Raw genomic sequence first — 22,138 nt, 5'->3', positions numbered from 1 at the left:
TTTTAAAAACTTTCTTAATTTAGCAATGTGTTTACAAATATATTAGTAAATACATTTACTGGTAAATACTAGTAAAAACCACAATAATAATGTATTAAAAATGAACTAACTAATCTAAAAAAATAATCAGTAATTCAAAAAAAAATCAGGAGTTTACAGGAGCTTCAAATAAAATGTAAACACTCAAAAAAGCCTCAAACCAGATTCCAGTTAAAGGAAGTGGAGGAAGATAGTTTGATATTAAGCAGGTGTGAGACAAGGATGCATGTTATCTCCACTGTTATTCATCATCTATGTAAATGTCACTGAGAAGGAAAGTGGCATTAGCCCTGATATCAAAATTGGAGATATTTATTTTAGCTTGTTACTTAATGGAGATGATGTTGTACTCCCAAAGAAGCCATGTAGAAGTCTGCAAATTAACACTAAATTGAATGACAGCTATAATAAATTTGGTATAAAAATTAGCAATCACAAGACACACTATAAAAACAGACAGGAACACTGAAAACAACTTCAACAACTGCAAATACATTTCAACTATTTAGGTATTTATTTCAGCTATCCATGCCACTTTCATTCATCTTTCGTTCTGTCTTGCGTTTCACTGCCATTTCACTCAAGCTCAAAGCTGCACACAAGAAACACAAAGAAATTTAATAAATATAGAATTATAACTACACCAAACACAACTATCATACAACAATATTTAAAAAACTAATTACCGTTATTGCCACACACAATTTTAAAATTTAAACTTATCTTTTTACAGCAATCTCGACAATCATTTGATAATAAAAGTAAAAAACAAAATGCATGTGACACCAGTATAAATGTACTGGTGTTTCTGATCATTCATGCAACAGATGAAAAGCCAACAGGGAAAATGTCCCTTCTTTATTCAGAAGGATTTAGAAAGACTGGCAAGATCTCCCAAGACAGTTAGGAAACTGAATTCTGGTGATATCATTGTTGAAATGTCATGTCATCAACTCTCAGAATAACTACTGAAAGCAACATCAGTTGGAGCAATACCAATTGCAGTAACATCTCATAAATCATTAAACTCTTCTAGAGAAATGTTACCAGAATGGGATCTCCTTCCTGTTCCTGATGAGGAGATATGTTCAGAGCTTAAAGATCAGGGAGTGATGGGTGTGAGGCACATCCTAATATGCAGGTGCAGGAATGGTCATCTGGTTCTGACCAGATGACCATTCCTGCATATTAGTTCAATTCCTGCCAACGACGTGAGGAGCTAAAGGATCTTCCTCAGCCATAGCCAAGTTAGCCAGTCTTGGGTGTGGACAGCAGGGTTTTTCATCCCGCAAGCAGGCAAACCAGCCCCATGAACACACATGGATACAGTCAGGAATACTTAAGACAATCCCTCCAGCCATAGGTCTGGAGGGATTGTCTTTTGATACACTTAAACCTCCAACATCTGTAATTGTTCTGTTAGGCTGTACATCCCTAATCCACTGAGATGCTGTAAATGGCAGAAATACAGGCATGCCCAAACTGTATCCATCAAAAGTAAACTAAACTCACCAAATGATCCTGACATATCAGATGATGTATTAAACATTTTTCCAGACAAAGAGATAGAACTAGCTATTCATACTTTCCTAAATCAATGGAGAAATATAAGCTTGACAAAGGTAAGCCACAGCATCTTGGAAATTGGACAAGTCTACAAAGCTAGAACAACAGGAAAACTTCTATAGTGAAACTATTGTGGGTTTTGCCAAAATATTGATATCAAGGTTTTGCAGCAAGAACACAAAACCCCTTCTGTTTCTTTCTGTAGGAAATATGACTTAGGAAACGAAAACAGGCAAAAATAGCCACAAAAATAATAATGACTTAGGATGTGTTGTTAAAAACACAGTAAGGACCCCAACTGTAAGGATTGTTAGCATCCAGGAATGTGTTAGTAGAGCTAATCTCAGGTGGTATGGTCATTTAAACAGAATGGGGGAGGAAAGATTAGCAAAAGAAGTGTTCTCTGCCAGGTTGGCAGGAAAAAGACCCAGAGGAAAACCAAGATATAGGTAGATTTATACAGCAAACTGTTTTCATAAAAACAGAACTGGAGATGGTTCTACTCATGATGGAGTAGTTATCCTAGTGGGCAACCACACTCCTTTTTAACATGTCAAGCTTAATACTGACTGGTAGCAATAGTAATTTTCCTATTTGTGGGATTTCTTATTACAGTGTGTTCCATTTATTTACCAATGGATTGGAGTTGGGGGGGGGGGGGAGATCAAACTTGATCAAACAAATAATCTTATATTGCCTCTGTCATCATGACCTCTTTTCTTAATAATAGAATCAACACCTTCCATATGCATACCTACTTTTATTCTTCAATCCATCTTACAATCTGCTCTCCTACCATTTTTCCAATGCTCATTTGGAATGTTAAAGAGAACATCTATAGAAGTGATCATTTTCCAGTTATTTGCACTTCTTCACAGGAACTGTGTTCTGCCCATGTGGGAAATGGGCCAGACTGACTCAGTTGTTTTCCCATTTTTCAAAATTTAATGCTGATGCAGTCAGTCAAATAACTCAATGAAGCAGTGAAGTATGTTAAATTGTATTGTCCATGCAGCAGCCACAGCTCCAAAAAGATAAAAAAGATCATGGAGTATATGGTATGGGGTATATATATTTCATAGATATCCTACCACATCAAATCTAATGTCAGAGTCAAAAACTAGCTTGGATCCAAATTACATCATCAGTTAATCAAACAACTAGTGCAAAAATTATATGGGATAAAATATGAAAAATGAAAAATAGATATAGAATGCACCATTTGTCTGTCTCGGAACATGAAATGTGTTGTTGCTGATTCCAAAGCTATTGCAGTCACGTTGGGAAAAAAATTTTCTAGAATCTCAATAACAGTTTCATATCTTCCTGAATCTTTAACATTGAAAGAGCAACAAGAGAAGTGGCAACTAAACTTTTCTACCAATATGCTAGAACCATTTGTTAACTATTTGAAGTTAAAAAGAGCTCTTCTGCTGCACTAATGCAGTAGAAAAGCTTTTTTTAGTTTCTTTTTAGATTTCTTCAATGCAATAGATCTATTGCACAATATGCACATATTAGGCTGCTATATGCAGTCTAATATGTGCATAGCAAGACCTGATGAATGTCATCAGGACCTACTAGTGCAGTAGGTCCTGATGACATTCATTAGTAGATGACAAAACATCTTCCATTATCTTCTATGGATCTTCTCTTATAATACAACAGAATATTTACAGAGGAAGCATTTCTGGATTCTTGGCATAAGCTAATTGTCATTTCCATCCCAAAACCAGGGAAGGATCCAACACAAACAAACAGTTACTGATGTATTACTCTGACCAGCTGTCTTTGTAAGATATTGGAGAAAATGATTAATCCTGAACCTCTCAGGAATTTAGAAAGCAATAATCTCCAACACACAGTGTAGCTTTCTTAGACATTGTTCAATGTCAGAATCCTTTGTTCCTTTTAGGAACATGTATTAGATTCACATTTCTGAAGCGAGATCATCTGGTTTCAGTGTTCTTTGACATGGGAAAAAACTTATGATACAGCCTGGATATATGGCACATTAAAATATCTCTATGACCTAGATCTCAAAGGCCACTTTCCTGTATTTATTAAAAATTTCTGTGTAGCTGAGTCTTTCAAGTTCAAGTTGGAAATATGCTACCGTGGCCATATCATTAAGAAGAGGGTGTTTCCGAAGGCTCTGTCTTAAGTGTGACACTCTTTGCTGTCAAAATTAATTCAGCCACTAAACAGCTTCCTCCCACTGTAGGCAGTGCTGTATATGTTAATGATTTCACTATTTAGTGCTCTTCTTGTAACATGAGGATAATTGAAAGACACTTACAATCTATTGATCATGTCTTTTCATGGGCTCTTAATAATGGATTCAGGTTTTCAGTAGAAAAAAAGTGCCTGTGTACACTTTTTCCATAATATACACTTTTCACCCAGATTATGAGGTAAGAATTGGACTAAGTGTTGTAGCAGCAGAAGTCAAGTTCTTAGGAGAATTATCTTTGACAGAAAGATCACATTTCTTGCACACATTTTTCAATTTAGGGAAAAGTGCAAGAGAGCATCGAATCTCATTCACACTCTGTTCTCTATTGAATGGGGTGCAAATTGATCTTCGTTGCTTCACTTTTATTGTGCACTTGTATGTTCAAAGCTGGATTATTGGTCCTGAGTCTACGGTTCTGCAAGGCAGAGTAGCTTGCGATGATTGGATCCTATCCATCATCAGGGATTACAAATAACTACTAATGCTTTTTATACATCATCCATTCAAAGTCTTTATGTCGAGGCAATTAACCCTGCTCTGTCAATCAAATGGAAGCAGTTGTCTGTTAACTACATCCTACATGGACGAGTATCTTTGCCCTGCTTTGGGATGCTCAGTATCACATACAGACTGCTATATGTCCTTTTGGTATGCTTGTTAAGGAGATTATGCAAGCTGTTGGCATGAATCTTGACCATATTACCTTCACCAAAGATAACAGTATTCCTCCGTGACAGGTTTGCACTCATCATGCAACTTCTCACTGTGACAACTATGGAAGTCTGACACTCCATTGTCATGTGCAGTTATTTAATTGCACACAGAGCGGAATATTCTGATTTCCTTCCCATCTACTGATAGTTCAGATCTGAGACCTCTGTTTGTTATGCTGCTGTATTTCCTGACTTTATTATATCCAGTCAGATCCCAATACAATTGCAGAAATTATACAGCAGAGTTTCATGCAGTTCAGCGTGTGCATATAAATGAAAATCACTACCAGACATGTGTAATCCACATTCAGTGCTTTGCAAGGTTCTACAGTTGTTGTACAAATTGAAGGTCCTTAATTTTGAAATTCAGTTGTGCTGATTTCCAGCCATTTGAGTTAAGGAAAATGCGACTGCCAATGCAGTTGCTAGATCACCTCATACATTTTACAAGTACTGTTTGTCAGTCCAGTATACAGACTATAGACAGTTTATAAGATCAAAGTTAATAACCCACTGAAAATCATCATGGCAGGAAGCACTGACAAATAAATAGATTAAGCCTAAAATTAAGCATTGGCAGTCAGGTCAACAAAGAAATAAAAGAGAGGAAGTTGTTCTTGCTAGACTCTGTATAGGTCACATTTGTATTTACTGAGGACTGATGACCCACCTATGTGCAAACAATATGACATGCATCTTACTATTTGTCATATTCTGGTAGAGTACTAGCACTTCACTTGAGAAAAGAATGAATTTTTTACTACAGTAGCTGAACCACATACCCTCAGGCAGAACTTATCAGACTCAGATAAATTGCATGAAGTTTTTAACCTTTTTTTAAAAAGAATTAATTTATACAAACCCATTTGATTATAAATTCTTGAATACAGTTGTAACCTTTCGTTTGGTGTGATATGATCTTTGCTGTCCTTGCACCAATAACTCCTAATCAATCAGTCAATCATTTTCTCTTTAAATTGCTTGTTTGTTGTTCTACACACTGCTGATGTAGTGTTAATTTTGTGTTCAGCATGTTTTGCTCTCTTCTGTGGATAACTTTATCCACTTGTTTATAAGTGGATAAAGTTTATTATAAACTTTATCATAAACATGTCAAAATGCATGTTATTTTCTAAATAACAAATAAATGTTAATTTTTGCAGTCTTAAAATATTTATAAGCATAATATAATCCATTTTTTTGTTCTTTCTTTAGATGCAAGATAGTGTTGCAAAATGTACTCCTGAATTGCACTTTAACAGAGCTACAGTAAGTTTCCAAAATATCCAACACCAAAAATTGTAATGATCAAAATATATATTTGTGTGTGTGCTTCTAATTTTAGCAGAACAGCTGTAGTTGATCTGTTAAAATTGTTGGTCAGGTCCCTAGGGGTTTACTATAAGCTTCTGTAATTCATTCATTGTTTTAGGCACTAAAATATGAAGAAGATTACCAAGGTGCTCTTGAAGGATATGAAAAGGCTATGATGTATGATCCTCTATGGAGTGAACCTAAGGAACAGCTTAACAGCCTTTTAGATTATATACAGAAAGTGCAAGACATGGTAAACCAAAAGGTATGTAAATAATGTTACAAATTACTTTTTAATTAAGCTTTCTTTCACATCAGTAGTTTGTGCTTTGAGAATTCCTCTTCTCCTTACTCTAAGCACTTCAGCAGTCTACAAGACAATGTTCAAATTGATTTTAGCTTAGGTATCTGAAAACTGGTATAGAAGTAAAAGTTATTCAAAGATTGGTGACCACAAACATGAAACTTCTGAAGAAAATTAGCACAGTGAACAGATGACATCAGGTAGAACCTTAAAAACAAAGATATCAGAAAATAACTGGCATCCTTCATATTCAAGAATTCCTAAGCACAGCTAAGCTAAGATCATATGGTTACCCAACAGAATGGAAATGAAAAATTAGCAAAACAGGTTCTTGAATTAAAAATGGAAGGATAAGGACCTTGAGAAAGACTAAGATACAGAATGAGTTGATGATGCAGTTTCAAAGTCGATAAATGCAATATGTGTTTCTAAATTGTATTCTCTTCTTTTCTCTATTATTAATTTTAGGCAAAAGGCTGGGTCTATACATGATCATCCTTTTCTAAATCCATTCTGCACTTCTAAAATAAAGTTTTTGGAATATTTCATTAGTTTGCTATTTAAAATTCTGCTATATATTTTGTAACAGGAATTTAGTATTCTTATACCTCTATAGTTTTTAGGGTAATCTCTACTACCTTTAAAGTCTCCTACATATAGAGTGGTAAGTTTCTGTTCAGTCTCTTAATACATATTGGACTCTCTAAATCATTTATCAAGAATTCTACATATTTTGTAGAAAAGATCAAACATATCTCCTTGCACGCATGTGATATTTTGGTCAGCTGTGAATCTAAGGAAACACTGCATAGGCCCATGGAAGTTAAGAAGTTTTTTATATTTTCAGAAAAGGCCTGATGAAGAACTGATGCTAATGAACATTTATTATTTTTGTAGAAATATGTTGTGAAAAACAATGTTCTGTCTGATAGACTGATTAAGCACATGTTAAAGAAATCAGTAATAAAATGAGTCAGTAAAAGAATGATTTTATCCTCTAAAGATATAGGAGATATCAAAGTATAGTTTTATTTAGATGCCCTTGATCCAAATAGTTTTATGGTCATTAATTTGAATTTTATTTTATTTACCCACATATAAAGGCCTGTGTAGCTCAGCGGAAGTGGTGCTTGCATCCTCTGTGCTAAGCCGCACGAAGATAGACTTAGAGTTTGAGTATAGTCGCCAACCAGAGGAACTTTTTCTAAGCCTTTCTTCGACCGGTTTTTGAGTTCGTCTGGCACGGGCAAGAGGGTTTTTCATCCCATAAACTCAAGAAAATTGACCATAGAGCCCACATTATTTCAAACAGTAACATATCCTGCTAGGTTTAGGTACCAAGAGATAGCAGCACTTGTTTGCCGGTCTCTTCGTCGGTGGCTGCCTATAATTAGTGATAGACATGGGCCAGCCATCTCTGATTGACTACCGATGGAGATTGAACTGCCCACTCAGTCTCCAAAAGCTAGATAGGGTTCAAAAGGCCTAGCCTACTCCCTATAGGAGTAGGCTAGGCCTTTTTGATTGAACTCTTGTAAATTTACTTAACACTCGGTGTGAAAACAGTCAAGTATATCTGTATGATACATCAAATGTGTACATGACGCACACAAGTAATTTAAACAGTTTCTGCCATTCAGGATGCAGCTGATGTTTTCCATGTTCTTACCTATTTTCATAGTCTGTCTTTTTATTGCTGATTTTCATACCAAATTTGTTGCAGCAGTTATTCAATTTAATTAAAGAATCCCATAGACTTATACTGGATTGATTCAAAACGTCATCTTCATAAATTAAGTACTGAGATATTAATCTCTACTTTATGCAAATGATAGTAATTTTGATATCAGGCTTAATGCCACTTTATTTTATAATGTGATCTATGCAGGTGATGAATAACAGTAGAGATTGTACCTTGCCTCATGCCTGATTTCACATCAAAATATCTTCTGCAGTTATAACTGCCCGACTTATAAGTCAAATATAGACTGTGTATTGCTTGATATGATGTCCTCCTTATACCATATAATTACAGCATTTGAATAGCTTTTCTTTTGACACCTCTTATATGTCTTTTCCAGATTTACAAAACTTAAAAATGCAGATCTGTATTATATCCCTTGATTTCTCAACTATTTCTTAAACGGAAAATCAGATATGACAACCCCATATTTGGTTTGAACCAACTTGTTTGAACTCTTTTAAATTTACAAGTTCTGATCCAGTTTTTCTTAGTCTCTTCTGAAATTATGCCTTGATAAGTTTACCTGGTTCACGCTCAATAGTGAATTCCTCAGTAATTCTCATATTCAGTTTTATTTCCCATTTTATAGACAAGTACTGTGAGAACTATACTCCAGTCATCTGGAATTCAACCATCTGACCACACTTTTTGAATTATTCAGCCACTGCAATCAGGATTATATATCAACTATTGATATATAATCCTGATTGCATTGTTTCTGAATATTTTTCAGAAGCAGTGCAATCATTGCAGTCTAATATCAACATTTAAGTTAAAATTATGGTCGCATTGATTGGAGTGAGGAGAGGACACATGGGAGGAAGGAACTGGATTTTATGCGGTTATTAAGGGATAACTATCTGCGACAGCATGTAATGGAAAATACTAGGGGTCAGAGAGTGCTTGACCTAGTAATTACATCTGAGGATTTGGCTGTAACAAATATGACCACATTGCCACCAATCGGTGAGAGTGATCATAGGGTCTTAACTTGGGAGGTGGCTAAAGGTGTAGAATTTTCAATTAAGACAGGGTACATGTGGAATTATCGGGCGGGAAAGTATGACAAGCTTAGGAGTTTGATTGGTTCAGTGCCATGGCATGTACAACTGCAAGGACTAGAAGTTGATAGTGCATGGGAGGTAGTTAAGAAGTGCTTGCATGAAGCAATGGCTGACTGTATACCTAGAGTCCGAATAATAAATCAAGTAGGGGTTAAATGGATGAATAACACCATTAAGCTTGAGTTGCAAAAAAAGAAACAACTATGGAGGGAATTTAAGGAGAAGGGTGACCGGCAGGCACATGAACGGTATAAAGCGCAGGCCAGAAGGGTGACGAGTGTGGTAAGAAAAGCAAAAAAGGATTACGAAAGAACATTAGCCATGCAGGCTAAAGAGAATCCTAAACAGTTTTTTAGATATGTAGCAAGTAAAAGGAAATATGTACATGCAGAATGATTTTAAAGAATGCCGATGGTAGGGAGGTAACTGAATCAGTTGAGATAGCTGAGTTACTGAGTGAGCACTTTGCAAGAATATATCATCCAGGTGGTGAAATTGCAGAAATGAATAAACCAGTAGATTATATGGGAATTGTGGTGAATGAAGTGGAGGTGAGTAGTCTATTGCATAACCTCAATGTCAATACATCTGTGGGATTGGATGGTATACCAGCTCGTGTTGTACGAGAAGCAGCTAAAGAATTGTCAGTACCCTTGACCATTTTGTTTAATTTGAGTCTCGGGTCTGGGTTAGTCCCGAGCGGGTGGAAAGAGGGGAAAATAGTTCCACTGCATAAAGGTGGTTCCAAGACTGCTGTTGTAAATTACCGACCGATTAGCATATCAGGAATCATTGTAAAGGTCTTAGAGAAAATAGTCAAAAGGAAAATACAAGATTGGATTGAAGAAAATGGGATACTGTATCGGGGACAGCATGGTTTTGTGAAGGGTAGGTCATGCCTCAGTAACTTGCTCACGTATTATAACACAGTGACGGCTGAACTGGATAAGGGCAATGGGTTTACGGTGATTCTACTGGACCTTGCCAAGGCCTTTGACAGGATTCCACATGGAATTCTAATCAGTAAATTGCAGCATATGGGAATGGACATAGGGTTGGTGAGATGGATAGGAGGGTGGTTGACGGAGAGATATCAGAGAGTGGTTTACTCGGGAGTAGAGTCCACAAGACGGCCTGTGACTAGTGGTGTGCCACAAGGATCTGTTCTTGGACCAATGCTGTTTAATTTGTTCATAAATGATATAGGAAATGATCTGAGAGGAACAGTTCATTTGTTTGCGGATGATGCGAAGTTGGGTAGGGCAATAGTGAATGCAGATGACATCAAAATTTTGCAGGATGATTTGGATAGATTGGAGGTCTGGGCTAAGGAGAATGGATGTCAGTTTAATGTGGCAAAATGTAAGGTTATGCATTTTGGGGTGAAAAGATTGGAGGCAGTTTACTGCATTGGTGGAACCCTGCTCCAGGAAATTGATGAGGCACGAGATTTAGGAGTGTTGGTGGATAGGGAATTGAAATTTAGGGAATTGAAATTTTGCAAAACATTGCAAAAGTGACCAAAACAGCTCATCAAATCACTTGGTTGCTGAAGAATACGTTGACAAGCAGAGACAAGCAGGTTATTGTTCCTCTCTATCGAGCCTTGATAAGACCCCATCTAGACTACTGTGCTCAGATTTGGTCACCTAGGTTTCTTCTTGATGGGGAGGATGTGGAGAGGATCCAGAGGCGAGTGACCAAGATGATAGCAGGTCTGTGGAATGAACCGTATGAGAACAGGTTGAGGATTTGTGGGTTGCAAAAATTGGTTGATAGGTGGAGGAGGGGAGATATGATTGAGACATTCAAATTACTGAAGGGTTTCTATAAAATTAATTCAGAAGATATTTTTGAGAACAGGGCTGGTTGTGGGAGGACTAGGGGACATCCATGGAAACTGGGCAAAAGTGTGGTTAGTAAAGGTGTTAGAGCTGGGTTCTTTACTTTTAGAGTAGTGAATGAGTGGAATGCGCTCCCTGAGTCTGTAGTGGATGCTGTGACAGTGAATGAGTTTAAGGCGAGGTATGATAGATACTGTATGAATGTCAGATAGTTGTGATGAATATGATTTGGGGCCTCCCTCGATGAGTCTAATGACTCCCTGGAGTTGCCCGTAATAATAGTAATAATAGTAATTATTCCTTGGTTGATATTATTAAAACGAAATTCGGTGAACATTCCAATTAATTTTGAAAAAAATGGAATCTAATCCAAACATGACACTGCCTCAAGCGTGGAAAGAGTTTTCAATATTGAATTCTGTGAAAATTATTTCTCTGTCCATTAAGGAATTACAACCCTCTACACTGAATGTTTGCTGGAAAAAAATATGGCCTGAAGCCATATTTTTTCATTGAATCAAACAAACCATAAGTTTGTTTGATTCAATGAAAAAAGTTCGTACATCCACTGGAGGTATGAACAAAATTTCTTACCTCCAGTGGATGCCAAGCTACGTCGTATAATAAACGTTGCACATGTTTTTTTTGGTGGAGAGGGCTTTTGCGATATGGTTGAAAACAAAATTAAAGATTCAGATATCCTCAACTACTCTAGATATCTATAAATGCACACCTGGTTACTTTAACAAGGACATCTTATCATTTATTTTCTACAAACAGAGATTATGGTAATCAGGAATGGATCAGATTACCTATGATATTTTAAAAAATAGTATCAAATAGCTGAGTATAAAGTCGCTTGATGGTCAAAGCTGGATACTGGGTGCAGAGAAAAAACCAGGACTTCTGACCTGATGTTCAATCCTCACCTTCTCGTGGTGCATCCCATTAGTAGGAATCTGCTTATATACTGCATAAACAAGGATAGGTTGGCAATTTGAGATTTAGCCAACCAAATTGTATTGTATTGGCTTAAATCAAAATAAAATGTGACAAAATTTCATGCCAGCTTAGGCATTGCCTGGTTTTACAAGTCTCCTACTGTTTTAGTCAGGGAATCAGGGCAAACAGCAAAAAAGTTAGCTACTGAAATAAGTACAGCATCAACATAATAGGTGATACCAGAACAAAGAAGACAAAAATATGCCAGATTCTTGTAAACAACAAATACAACTTGTTATATTTAGGCAATAATGATCAGGGAAAAGAAGTATCTGTAGTATTCAACACTAAATACAAGAATAATTGTCTTGAATTCAAAATAACAATAACTATTATTGTTGATAGCAGTATCTTCATATTGGTTCAGGACACAAGTAGACAGAGGATTTGAAATAGAAGTCATCACCATTTAGTTTTGAGCAGGATAAAATTGAATATCATATTGAAAAGAAAAGTTTGTAATGAAGTTTTATAAAGAATCAAAGTTGAGCAGCTTCCAGAAGTGAACTGTAGACTCAAATACATAAATGTTATTAAAGAAAATTGAAAATGCATATACTTATATAGCCACGGAAAATAATTCAAAACTGCTTTGCTGCTTATTTCTCACCAACTATCTGCAATAAATTGTACTGCCTATAAAATGGTAACCTTTGTGCTGATTTCTTTGGCCACTGAAGATGACATCAGTAGATTTTCTTCAATTGTTTCAAGGATGTAATGTACCAACCTTCTGCGATACAATGTCTTCAAATTTTTATAATTTCCATGTCCATTGGCTGTACCAGGGACATGGTGTTAGCAGGAAAAAATTCAAGTTGAACATTTTTCAAACAATCTAATTGAGGAGGTGCCACACAGTTGTCCATAAAAATAATTTTTCTTAAATTTCATTGCAATTCTGCATCCCAACTCATTAGCCATTCCTAAAAAATAACAGAAGTTATCCATGCATTCTTGTTGACATAATACAGAACTCTCAAACTCCATTCTAAACCCTTTAAAGCATCGAGGCTTGGCGCTTTTTCCAGTAACCAACAGCTTCCGTTTGTCACTTTCTGACATGTTACAGCACACAGAAACATGATCCATTGCTTTTTTTTTGAACCTGACAGCGTTGCAAATTTATAGCTCAGGGAACCGTCTGGTGTGGCACGAAAAAACTTAGCTATTTTATCAGCATCATAGATTTCATCAGGACTAAACAACTGCAGCAATTTGGGTAGTTTTGTTGATTTCCACTGTTCAGCGCTTGTAGTATCAGCACTGCCCTTTTCTTTGTGTGCCTTCTTAAATTTTATTTCATGTCTGGTTTTCCATTATGATAGTCAACCATCTGTAGCTTTAAAGCTCACATTGCCCAACGTTCTAGCTAACTCTTCTGATTTGGTTTTTAATATTTGACCATTAACAGGCACACCTTGTCCAGTTACAATAGAGAATCATTGATTGAGAGCCTCCTCAAATTCTGGATCCTTGACCTTTGGCTTCTATTTTTGGGATTTTCTCTGTTGTCCATCATGCAATGCCCATTCTTCTCGCAGTTTGTCCTGCTGGACTAACAAATGTGCAATTGTAGATTCTGGAATAGCATTATCTCTGCCAGCTGATGATGACTGGTATTAAATGGTTGGCTTTTTATTTTGTCAAGTAAGGTGATTTTATCGCTAATGTTAGACTTTCCTTGGCATCTTGGAAGAGGCCTTATAAAAACAAACAAAAAAAAAATTAAATTGCTAAACTGTTTGTTACACTTTTTACTAAAAAATTAATACACATCTGTTTTAATCAAAGTATGCTACCTAACAGTCTCTGTAAGTAGAATCATTACACTGTCAAAATACACACGTCCTCTCTACTCTGTATCCTGGTGCTGACTGACAGCAACACTCTTTATGCAACTCACTATGCATGTGCCATCTACAGCCAGTGTCCTGATAAAATGGCAAGGTGACACAAATAAGTAAAGTAGTTTTGGATTATATTCTCAGTTTGTTTCCTTTCATCAATATTAAGTTCCAAATAAATGGCTGCCCAAATTAACCGGGATACTGTATTGTCAGAATTTTTCAACTTTCTTTTATATACATATGCAGCCCTACATATGAGGTTGCAAAATTTATAACACAAGAGTCCTATGTTGTGTGTATGGCAAGTGATTATAGAAAAAGAAGGAATCTTTTGACTGAAGTTTGTGTATATGGGGGTGGGGGGGCTCAGTTTGTATTCATTCAGAAAAAACAGCATAGCAGAATGTTGTTCAAGAGAAGTATGGCAGTGATTTAGATATTCCATATGCTTCTTTCTTAAAATTATCTAAATTACTTTCTTAAAATTATCTAAATTACTTTCTTTATGTTGCTAACATAATATATATAAGATGGTGTTTTAATAAAGAATATACAGTAGATACCATATATGTACTCATATAACATGATATTTCAAGTTAAAAATAATTATTGAAACCAGGGGATTGTCTTATACTCAGGATATAAAATCTGAACCTTTGAATTCAGCAATGGAGAACATTGTCAAGTGATCATCTGGCTCCTGCAGTAATGCATATGCTGTGTTGCAGTGTTAGACACATATAGAGTGTGCTAATAAACATGTTAATATACTGATATATTAGTACGTTAATATATTTCGTATGTAAATATTCGTATTTAATAAATGTATCCAGTAGGACAAGCATCTAATTTTTTTAAATCCTGATGAAACCTTACGGTGATCACATGAATTATAATATACAGAACTTGAAAACTGGCATAAATGTGAAAGATATCTTTCATAAATTACAGTAAAGAAAATACTTGAAGTGATTGATATGCTTAGATTATGTTAAAGTAAAAGTAACGTGTAAGAAGCTGTCAGCGGTAAGTGATATTTCAAAAAAAGATTTTGGGGGGGTGGGGGTTATCATGTATGCCCGTCACTTTATAATGCTGGCATATATGCTGTCTGTGAACATGTATGTGTGTATAAAAAATGGATTCATAATCTTTTCATTTGTCAAGAAAATATCTATGTAAAAAGAAGCATAACTGTAAATTACACTTTATTAAAATAAAATTAATAAAAATTTAATCGAAACCTTTTTTTAGATGCCAGCTCAAAACGAAACAAAAAAAATGTAAATGAAAAAATGTTCCTAATAAAATTTCTGAACTTTTTAAGGCATAGTAAATTCACTTGCATTTGAAACAGATTTACTAGCATCACTTTTTCGCTTCTTTTTGTAAATACACAGTAAAACAGTAAACAGTTTCACATTTCAAAAGCAATTCAATTATTTTGAAGCACTAAAATTTGCTTTTAATGATAAAAAGTCTTTTGTCACTTCGGTGCTACCGGCATTTATATCTTGCATAAGATGAGATGAAAACTTCTCTGATAAATGGAAACAAAAACAGTTCTAGGTAATAGGATCAAAATCTAATGGGCTGGAAAAATATGTTGAGTGCACATTTCTGTTTAATGTTTATTTTATGGCATGACATCTTATGGATTCAGTGCTTCACTCCCAAGCACACATATACTTGTTAAATATGCGGTTTCAGATACCCCTTGTATAATACATGTAAATAATTTCATTTGATTCCATTGTCTTAAGGGTCTATTATTCTTTCATGTTTTTCTGTTCTTTTTTTTTTAATCTCCACATTTTTTAAGCATTGATTCACATCTGCTAGCACAATTATTATTTTCATTAATACACTGTATTCTTTTAACAGGGTTGTCAGAAACCTAGAAAATTGCGTACCATGTTAAAAAGTCTCAAACCACAGCATTTGGGACCATATTCGAAAGGAATATTTACCAATTCTAGAGGTGAGGTGGGAAAATTAGAACCAGTTAAACTGTCTGAGCTTCAGCCAGGTATCAATATAGAAAAAGTGGTGTTAGGTAAAGTAGTTTGCAACGTTGTCTGCAGTGACCCTGTCGCCTTGTAAGTCTTGAATTTTACAGTAAGATTTTAGTAATTCATTGGTTTGTCAAATCATTAGAATAATTCTGATTTTTTGTCTTTTAAAGATATGTTATATTTATTCATCTTTTTGTTATATGGAAAATTAAGCGTATTAAAATTCAGTGCACAGCATTCCTTGTTTATTATTTTATTAGTAGGATGGGCCAAAAGTTTTAAAAATTTTTCTTTATATTTTAATTTCTTACTTGTACATCATATTAAATAATTTTGGCTGTTCTATAATTACAGAGATTGTTACTGCAAGCAAAATGATATACAGTAGAATGTCATCAATACAAATTGGTTTCTACAAATAAATACAAAATGAATAACGGAAAAACTCGTAAAAAGATTATTTAATAGTATAATTTTCGCCTGCGTGTCACAGGCATCTTCAGTACATTTTAAGCTAAAATTAAACAATAACTGACAATTCCAAAAAGCGCCACCTAAGTAGCTAATGTAAGATAACTGAAAAGGTCAATAAATTTCCTAACTAAAAAAAAAAAAAATTATATATGCAATAAAAAGTTAGGAAAGATTAGCTGATTTATAAAGTACCATCTCCCATAAAGAGGATGGACTTAAACCATCGGATCTGTTTAAGTTTGAAGTAAAGTTTCACATGTTTCTTTATAAAGCCATTCCATGAGGAACCGACTTTTGTCTTTTTCCAGTGAACTCTGTGTCTAGTGATGATGGCATGTTCTGCAAGTCCAGACTGTTCAGGTTCAAGGCATTGAATATAAGACTGGTGTTCTTCTAGCCGAATAGAGGCAGATCTTCCTGTTTGTTCAAAATAAGATAATCCACAAGAGCAAGGAATCTGGTAGACACCTGGATAATTAAGATGTGGAAGCTTGTCCTTAGAAGTGAGAAAGGTGGATATTTTTTTTTGAACAGTCTAAAGGCAACAAAAATATTCAGTGGTTTTAAAACTTTTGCTGTATGTTCACCAATGCCTTGTACATAAGGGATAGGAATGCACGTTATTTCTTTTGTATTTGAAGAGGAAGACATATTAAAACTACTCAAAGCTCTTTTGATGAAGGAACTACAATATATTATTTCTTCCTTTCTATCTAATGGATATAAGAATTCCTTCATCATATTAACAGAGGAAGACATATTAAAACTACTCAAAAGAGCTTTGAGTAGTTTTAATATGTCTTCCTCTTCAAATACAGAAGAAATAATGTGCATTCCTATCCCTTATGTACAAGGCATTAGTGAACGTATAGCAAAAGTTTTAAAATCACTGAATATTTTTGTTGCCTTTTGACTTCAGAAAAATATTCACCTTTCTCACTTCTCCTAAGGACAGGCTTCCACATCTTAATTATCCAGGTGTCTACCAGATTCCTTGCTTTTGTGGATTATCTTATTTTGAACAAACAGTAAGATCTGCCTCTATTCGGCTAGAAGAACACCAGTCTTATATTCAATACCTTGAACCTGAACAGTCTGGACTTGCAGAACATGCCATTATCACTAGACACAGAGTTCGTTGGAAAAAGACAAGAGTCCTTCACAAAAGTCGGTTCCTCATGGAATGGCTTTATAAAGAAACAGGTGAACCTTTACTTCAAACCTAAACAGATCTGATGGTTTACGTCCATCCCCTTTATGGGAGATAGTACTTTATAAATCAGCTAATCTTTCCTAACTTTTTATTGCATATATAATTTTTAAATTTATTGACCTTTTTAGTTATCTTACATTAGCTACTTAAGTGGCGCTTTTTGGAATCGTCAGTTATTGTTTAATTTTAGCTTAAAATTTACTGAAGATGCCTGTGACATGCAGGCGAAAATTATACTATTAAATAATCTTTTTATGTGAGTTTTCCTGTTATTAATTTTGTATTTATATGTCTGCTCATGGTATTCCCTTATTAAAACTGGTTTCTACAAACTTGGCTTAAAATAAACAGTGCTGTCCTTCAGGGAAACAATATATCTCCTGAAGGATAGTATTTATTTTATTTTTTAAATATTACAAAATGTCATAATCAAATTCCTGATATGTATCCTCAGAGTTTGTACAGAATATTATGATAGTACTACATGAAGAGTTTACATTACTAACTTCCTGTTGACAGTTTTTCTCTAAATTATTATGTTATCCTGTCAGGCTTCAGTATTGTCAGAGCTTACATTTTGGTCTTCCAAGATGTTCTTACTGTATCAGTTTACCTAGATCTTGGTCTTCCTTTGGGTCTTTTTCCTACCATCCTAACAAAAAAAGAAAGAAAAAAATTGTTTTGTTAACCTTTCCTCTCCCATTCTGTTTAAGTGACCAATACCACCTGAGGTTGCTCTGCTCTCACATTCCTGAATGCTAAAACATCTAGTTCATTCCTAATCTTCTCATTTTTAATATGGTTCTGCTATTGATGCCATCTGCTTACTCTCCAAATTTTTCACATTTATTCAAATGTTTTACTTCTAACCCAGCTTCTAAGATCTATAAGTTAAAATTAGTTTGAATACTGTTTTGACTAATTTCTCTCTTATTTCATATAAATTTATTCATTTACCTTCCTACCATGCTAGCTTTGCTTATTCTATTGTCTATTTCATATTTAATTTGCCATTGTCACTAAAAATTGTGCCTAAATAGCTGAAACGTTTTACTTGTTCATTGGAGTTTTCAGTGTTCCTGCCTGTTTTCATAGTGTTTGTCTTTTGATTGCTGATTTTACTAAATCAATTTAATTAAAGAATATCCTGCAGACTTGTGCCAGATTTATTTAGAAGTATAATATTATCTGCATAAAGTAAAGAGCTGAAATTAACTTCAGCAATTTTTATATCTGACTTGTTTTGTTTTCACTTTCATTCATAATGTAATCAATACAGATGATGAATAACAATGGAGATAGTATGCATTCTTGTTTTGTACTATTTTTTTACATGAAACTATCATGTATCTCCTTCAAATTCTAACTGCCGACTATGTATTGCTCAATATAATGTCCCATTTACACCATATAATTGTAGTGTTTGAATGGCTTTTCTCTTGTCATGTGCCTTTTCCAGACCTACAAAAGTTAAGTATAGATCCTTATTATATTTTCTCAACTATTTGTCTTAAAGTGAAAATCTGATCATGATAATGTCTGATCTCAGCCCAGCTTGTTCTTCTCCAGGTTACCCTTCCATAATTTTTCTTCCTCTGTTCATGTTCACTTGTATAAATTTTACCTGGAATGCTCAGTAGAGAAATTCCTCTGTAATTCTTACACTGTTTTATTTTCCATTTTTATACATGGGTACTATGAGAGCTACTCCAATCATCTGGAATTTGATCCTTTGACCAGGCCTTCTGAATTATGCAGTGTAGCCACTGTTGAACTGCATAATTCATTTTAAAAAGTTAAAATACCTCCATTTCTGGTCTAATATCATCTCCTCAAGCTGCCTTTCTGTATTTCAGGTTTATTTTGTGTCTTTTTTCTTCCTCAGATAGTATTGATATGTGTACTTCTGATTGCATTCCTCTTGAATGTTTTCTACTACCATGCTGTAGCCTTTCAAAGTAATTACCCTATACATGTAGAATATTTTTATCTCCAATTTTTATGTTACCTTTATCGTCTCTGATTTCTTCCTTTTATTTCTACATTTCAAAGCTCTTTTTCTACAAAATGTTGTTAATATGTATATACAAGTCCATTTTTATTTCTTGAGAAAATAAATTACATTGTTTTGTATTGTTTATACTAAATCTGGTAAAGTCTTTTTAATGTCAGACCATACCATTTTTGTGTTTTCCTGAAAGATTGATGAGTCTTTTCCTAAAATCTGTTTTTGCACAATTTTTAAAAGATCTCAGTTGGTGTCTTTTTAGTCATTAATTAGGAATTTGTTTATATATGTATGTTATATATATATATATATATATATATATATATATCAACCCCATATGCAAGAGGTCTTAAGACTTATACCATAACATTGTGTGTGTGTGAGGGCAAAAGAAGAAAGGGATTTCTTAATGTGTTTCTTGTAGAGCTAGGGAAAACGATATTGGGAAAGACCATTGTATAGAATAGAAATATATTGAATGAAGGAAAAGAATGAAAAGTAAGCTCAGTGAGTTTGGAGCTAAATGGATATTGACGAGCAATTGCCTGTTCATAAGTGATTAGAGAAAAGTGAAGTAAAGGTGACCAGGTCAGTGGAGTAACATTCATAGAAATATCTTTAGAAACGACATAATGTAAAAACATGGTTTCTGTGGGAAAGCAATTGGAGATAGTTACTGTGAGGAGAGAGATAGGGTCATCTGTTAAGTAAATAGTTCTGCATACAATCAAGAATTCTGATGTGTGTTGGGGGGGGGGGGGGGGAAAGCATGTTCTTGTAAATGTGAGAACAGTATTCTAAGGTCGAGCAGATTCGAGATTTATAAAAGTTTAGGAGTTGAGTGGAACAGAAGAATTGTTTAAAAAGAAAAAGAATACCATGCTTTTTTTTTGAATGATGTGTTTATGCCAGATTAGGCTAGATGTTAAAGTCAACCCAAGAAGAGAAAAAGAAAATTGATCTTGGTTTTCAAACAAAATGTTATGAAAAGTGAGGGGGGGGGGCAGAGAAATGATCTTTCTTCTGGAAAATAAGATAGGATTATGTTTTGGTAGTATTACAGATTCACTAAATTAACTTCACTCCAATTGTGAGAATAACAAGAAAATCAGTGTTGAAGGCACTGGTGCCATGCCATAAATACTTGAGCTTGAGTCATCTGAGCACTACAGGATTTTATAAATGAAGAAGAGCAGTAGAGTGTACTGTTAGCAAAACTATGAATAGGATTGGATGTTAGAAAAGATCATTGATGTATGGGAGGAAGATATTGAATTAGAGACAGTATAGAGCCTTGGGGTACTCCAGCACTGAAGGAAAAATCAGATGAGAGGGAATCATCCACTATAGCATGCAATAAACAACTAGAGGTGAGCTGAAGTCCACTCACAAAGAGTAAGGAGACCAGAAGATGGCAACTTGGTAAGTACACTGTGATGCTAGACTCAGTCAGATGCATCTGAAAAATCAAGAGAAACCACAAGTTTCTTGAAATCTTTCCATGGCCTGTATACAGATTTTGCAAAGTTAGCAAGGTCTGCTGTTGAACAAAATTCAGGGGAAATCCATATTGGTGATCACTGATTAACTGATGAGTCTTTAGGTAGGAAGCTGGTTGTTGATGACCTCTCCATAATTTTTGTGAGTATTGATTTCAGGGCACTTGGCTATATCTCCTTTTTTAGGAACAGGCTGGATAGAAAAAGTGAAAGCTTGCTTCCGTGGTGTTGGATATATGCCAGATAAGTAGAACATCTTGTAAAGGCTCTACAGTATGAGTGTTAGTTTTGGAGCACAAGCACTTAGTAAAAGTGGAATAACACCATCTGGGCCAGGGAACTTATGAGTAGCAAGGCTAGTTGAGTGTTTTTCTAATATTCTTCTGATGAAAGATCAGAGGAGGCATATTGTTAGTGGTTTGTGGAATAGTAAGAGGAGATTTGCCTTAGTCATTGAAACAAGAGTTGGAGCAGAAGGCTAAGCCAAAAGGTTTGCCTTATCTTTAAGAGATGGCAACAGCCTTGGCATGAAACCAGAAGAAGACTGCAGTTTAAGCAGAAGGCAGGCATAGTGCATTTGGTCCTTAATAGAGTCTGCTTCTTTTTTTTTTTTTAAGTTGTTATGAATTGTAGTGCAAGGTGCATGAGAAGCTGGAGCTTTTAACTTGAATTGCACATATGCTGCATTTTTAGCTTAGGCTGCTTTGACACATTATTTGGAAAACCAAGGCTTTGATAAGGTCAGAGATTTTGAGTGGAGTGAGGAACAAAGGTGCTCATTCCAAAACAAGGATAATTTTCAGTCAGAGTAAGTCTTGGGTCAGAAGAACAGAAGCAATAATCAACCATAGAAATCCCAAAAGTCTTTGGTGCCATAGGATATAAGACTGGGAGAAACAATCTGTAGAAAAAGAAACATGGATAAGGTTACAAAGTTGCCAAGAGGAGAGCTAAGTCAGCAGTCCATTATGAGGGAAAGCTAGTTAAGAAAAGGTCCAGGGTGATAAGAGAATGATGATGATGATTATCTGGTATTCTTGCAGGGATGGGTGAACTATTATTAAACCTGTATTGTCAGTTATAGCAGTGAAAGAGCAGTGATTCTGGAAATTAAACTGAAAATAATACTAGAACCCTTATAACATGGAGTAAAAAACAAATTACTGTAATATCCCTTTACTTATTTGTCTACAGTATTTAAAAAGCAAAACAGATTTACGTGTGTGCTGCACTAGAGGGGGGGGGAGGGGGAA

At 35.0% G+C, this 22,138-nt stretch overlaps 1 protein-coding gene across 3 annotated transcripts in view; it reads left to right on the top strand.

Moving 5' to 3' along the window:
• The window catches only part of LOC150103149 (tetratricopeptide repeat protein 5-like), a 132,142-nt gene that overhangs the window by 73,177 nt on the left and 36,827 nt on the right, over nucleotides 1-22,138 (top strand). For all 3 annotated transcript variants that reach the window (XM_090397416.1, XM_090397417.1, XM_090397418.1), the window contains exons 6-8: nucleotides 5,770-5,823; nucleotides 5,987-6,133; nucleotides 15,561-15,775. In XM_090397416.1, the coding sequence (XP_090253542.1) occupies nucleotides 5,770-5,823; nucleotides 5,987-6,133; nucleotides 15,561-15,775 (416 nt within the window). The remainder of the gene's footprint in view (nucleotides 1-5,769; nucleotides 5,824-5,986; nucleotides 6,134-15,560; nucleotides 15,776-22,138) is intronic.

The sequence above is a fragment of the Typopeltis vanoorti genome, chromosome 9 (assembly GCF_054136105.1).
Source record: "Typopeltis vanoorti isolate ZY-2024b chromosome 9, IOZ_Tvanoo_1.0, whole genome shotgun sequence".
NCBI classification, from domain to species: domain Eukaryota; kingdom Metazoa; phylum Arthropoda; class Arachnida; order Uropygi; family Thelyphonidae; genus Typopeltis; species Typopeltis vanoorti.
This window is presented reverse-complemented; position numbering and strand designations above follow the sequence as displayed.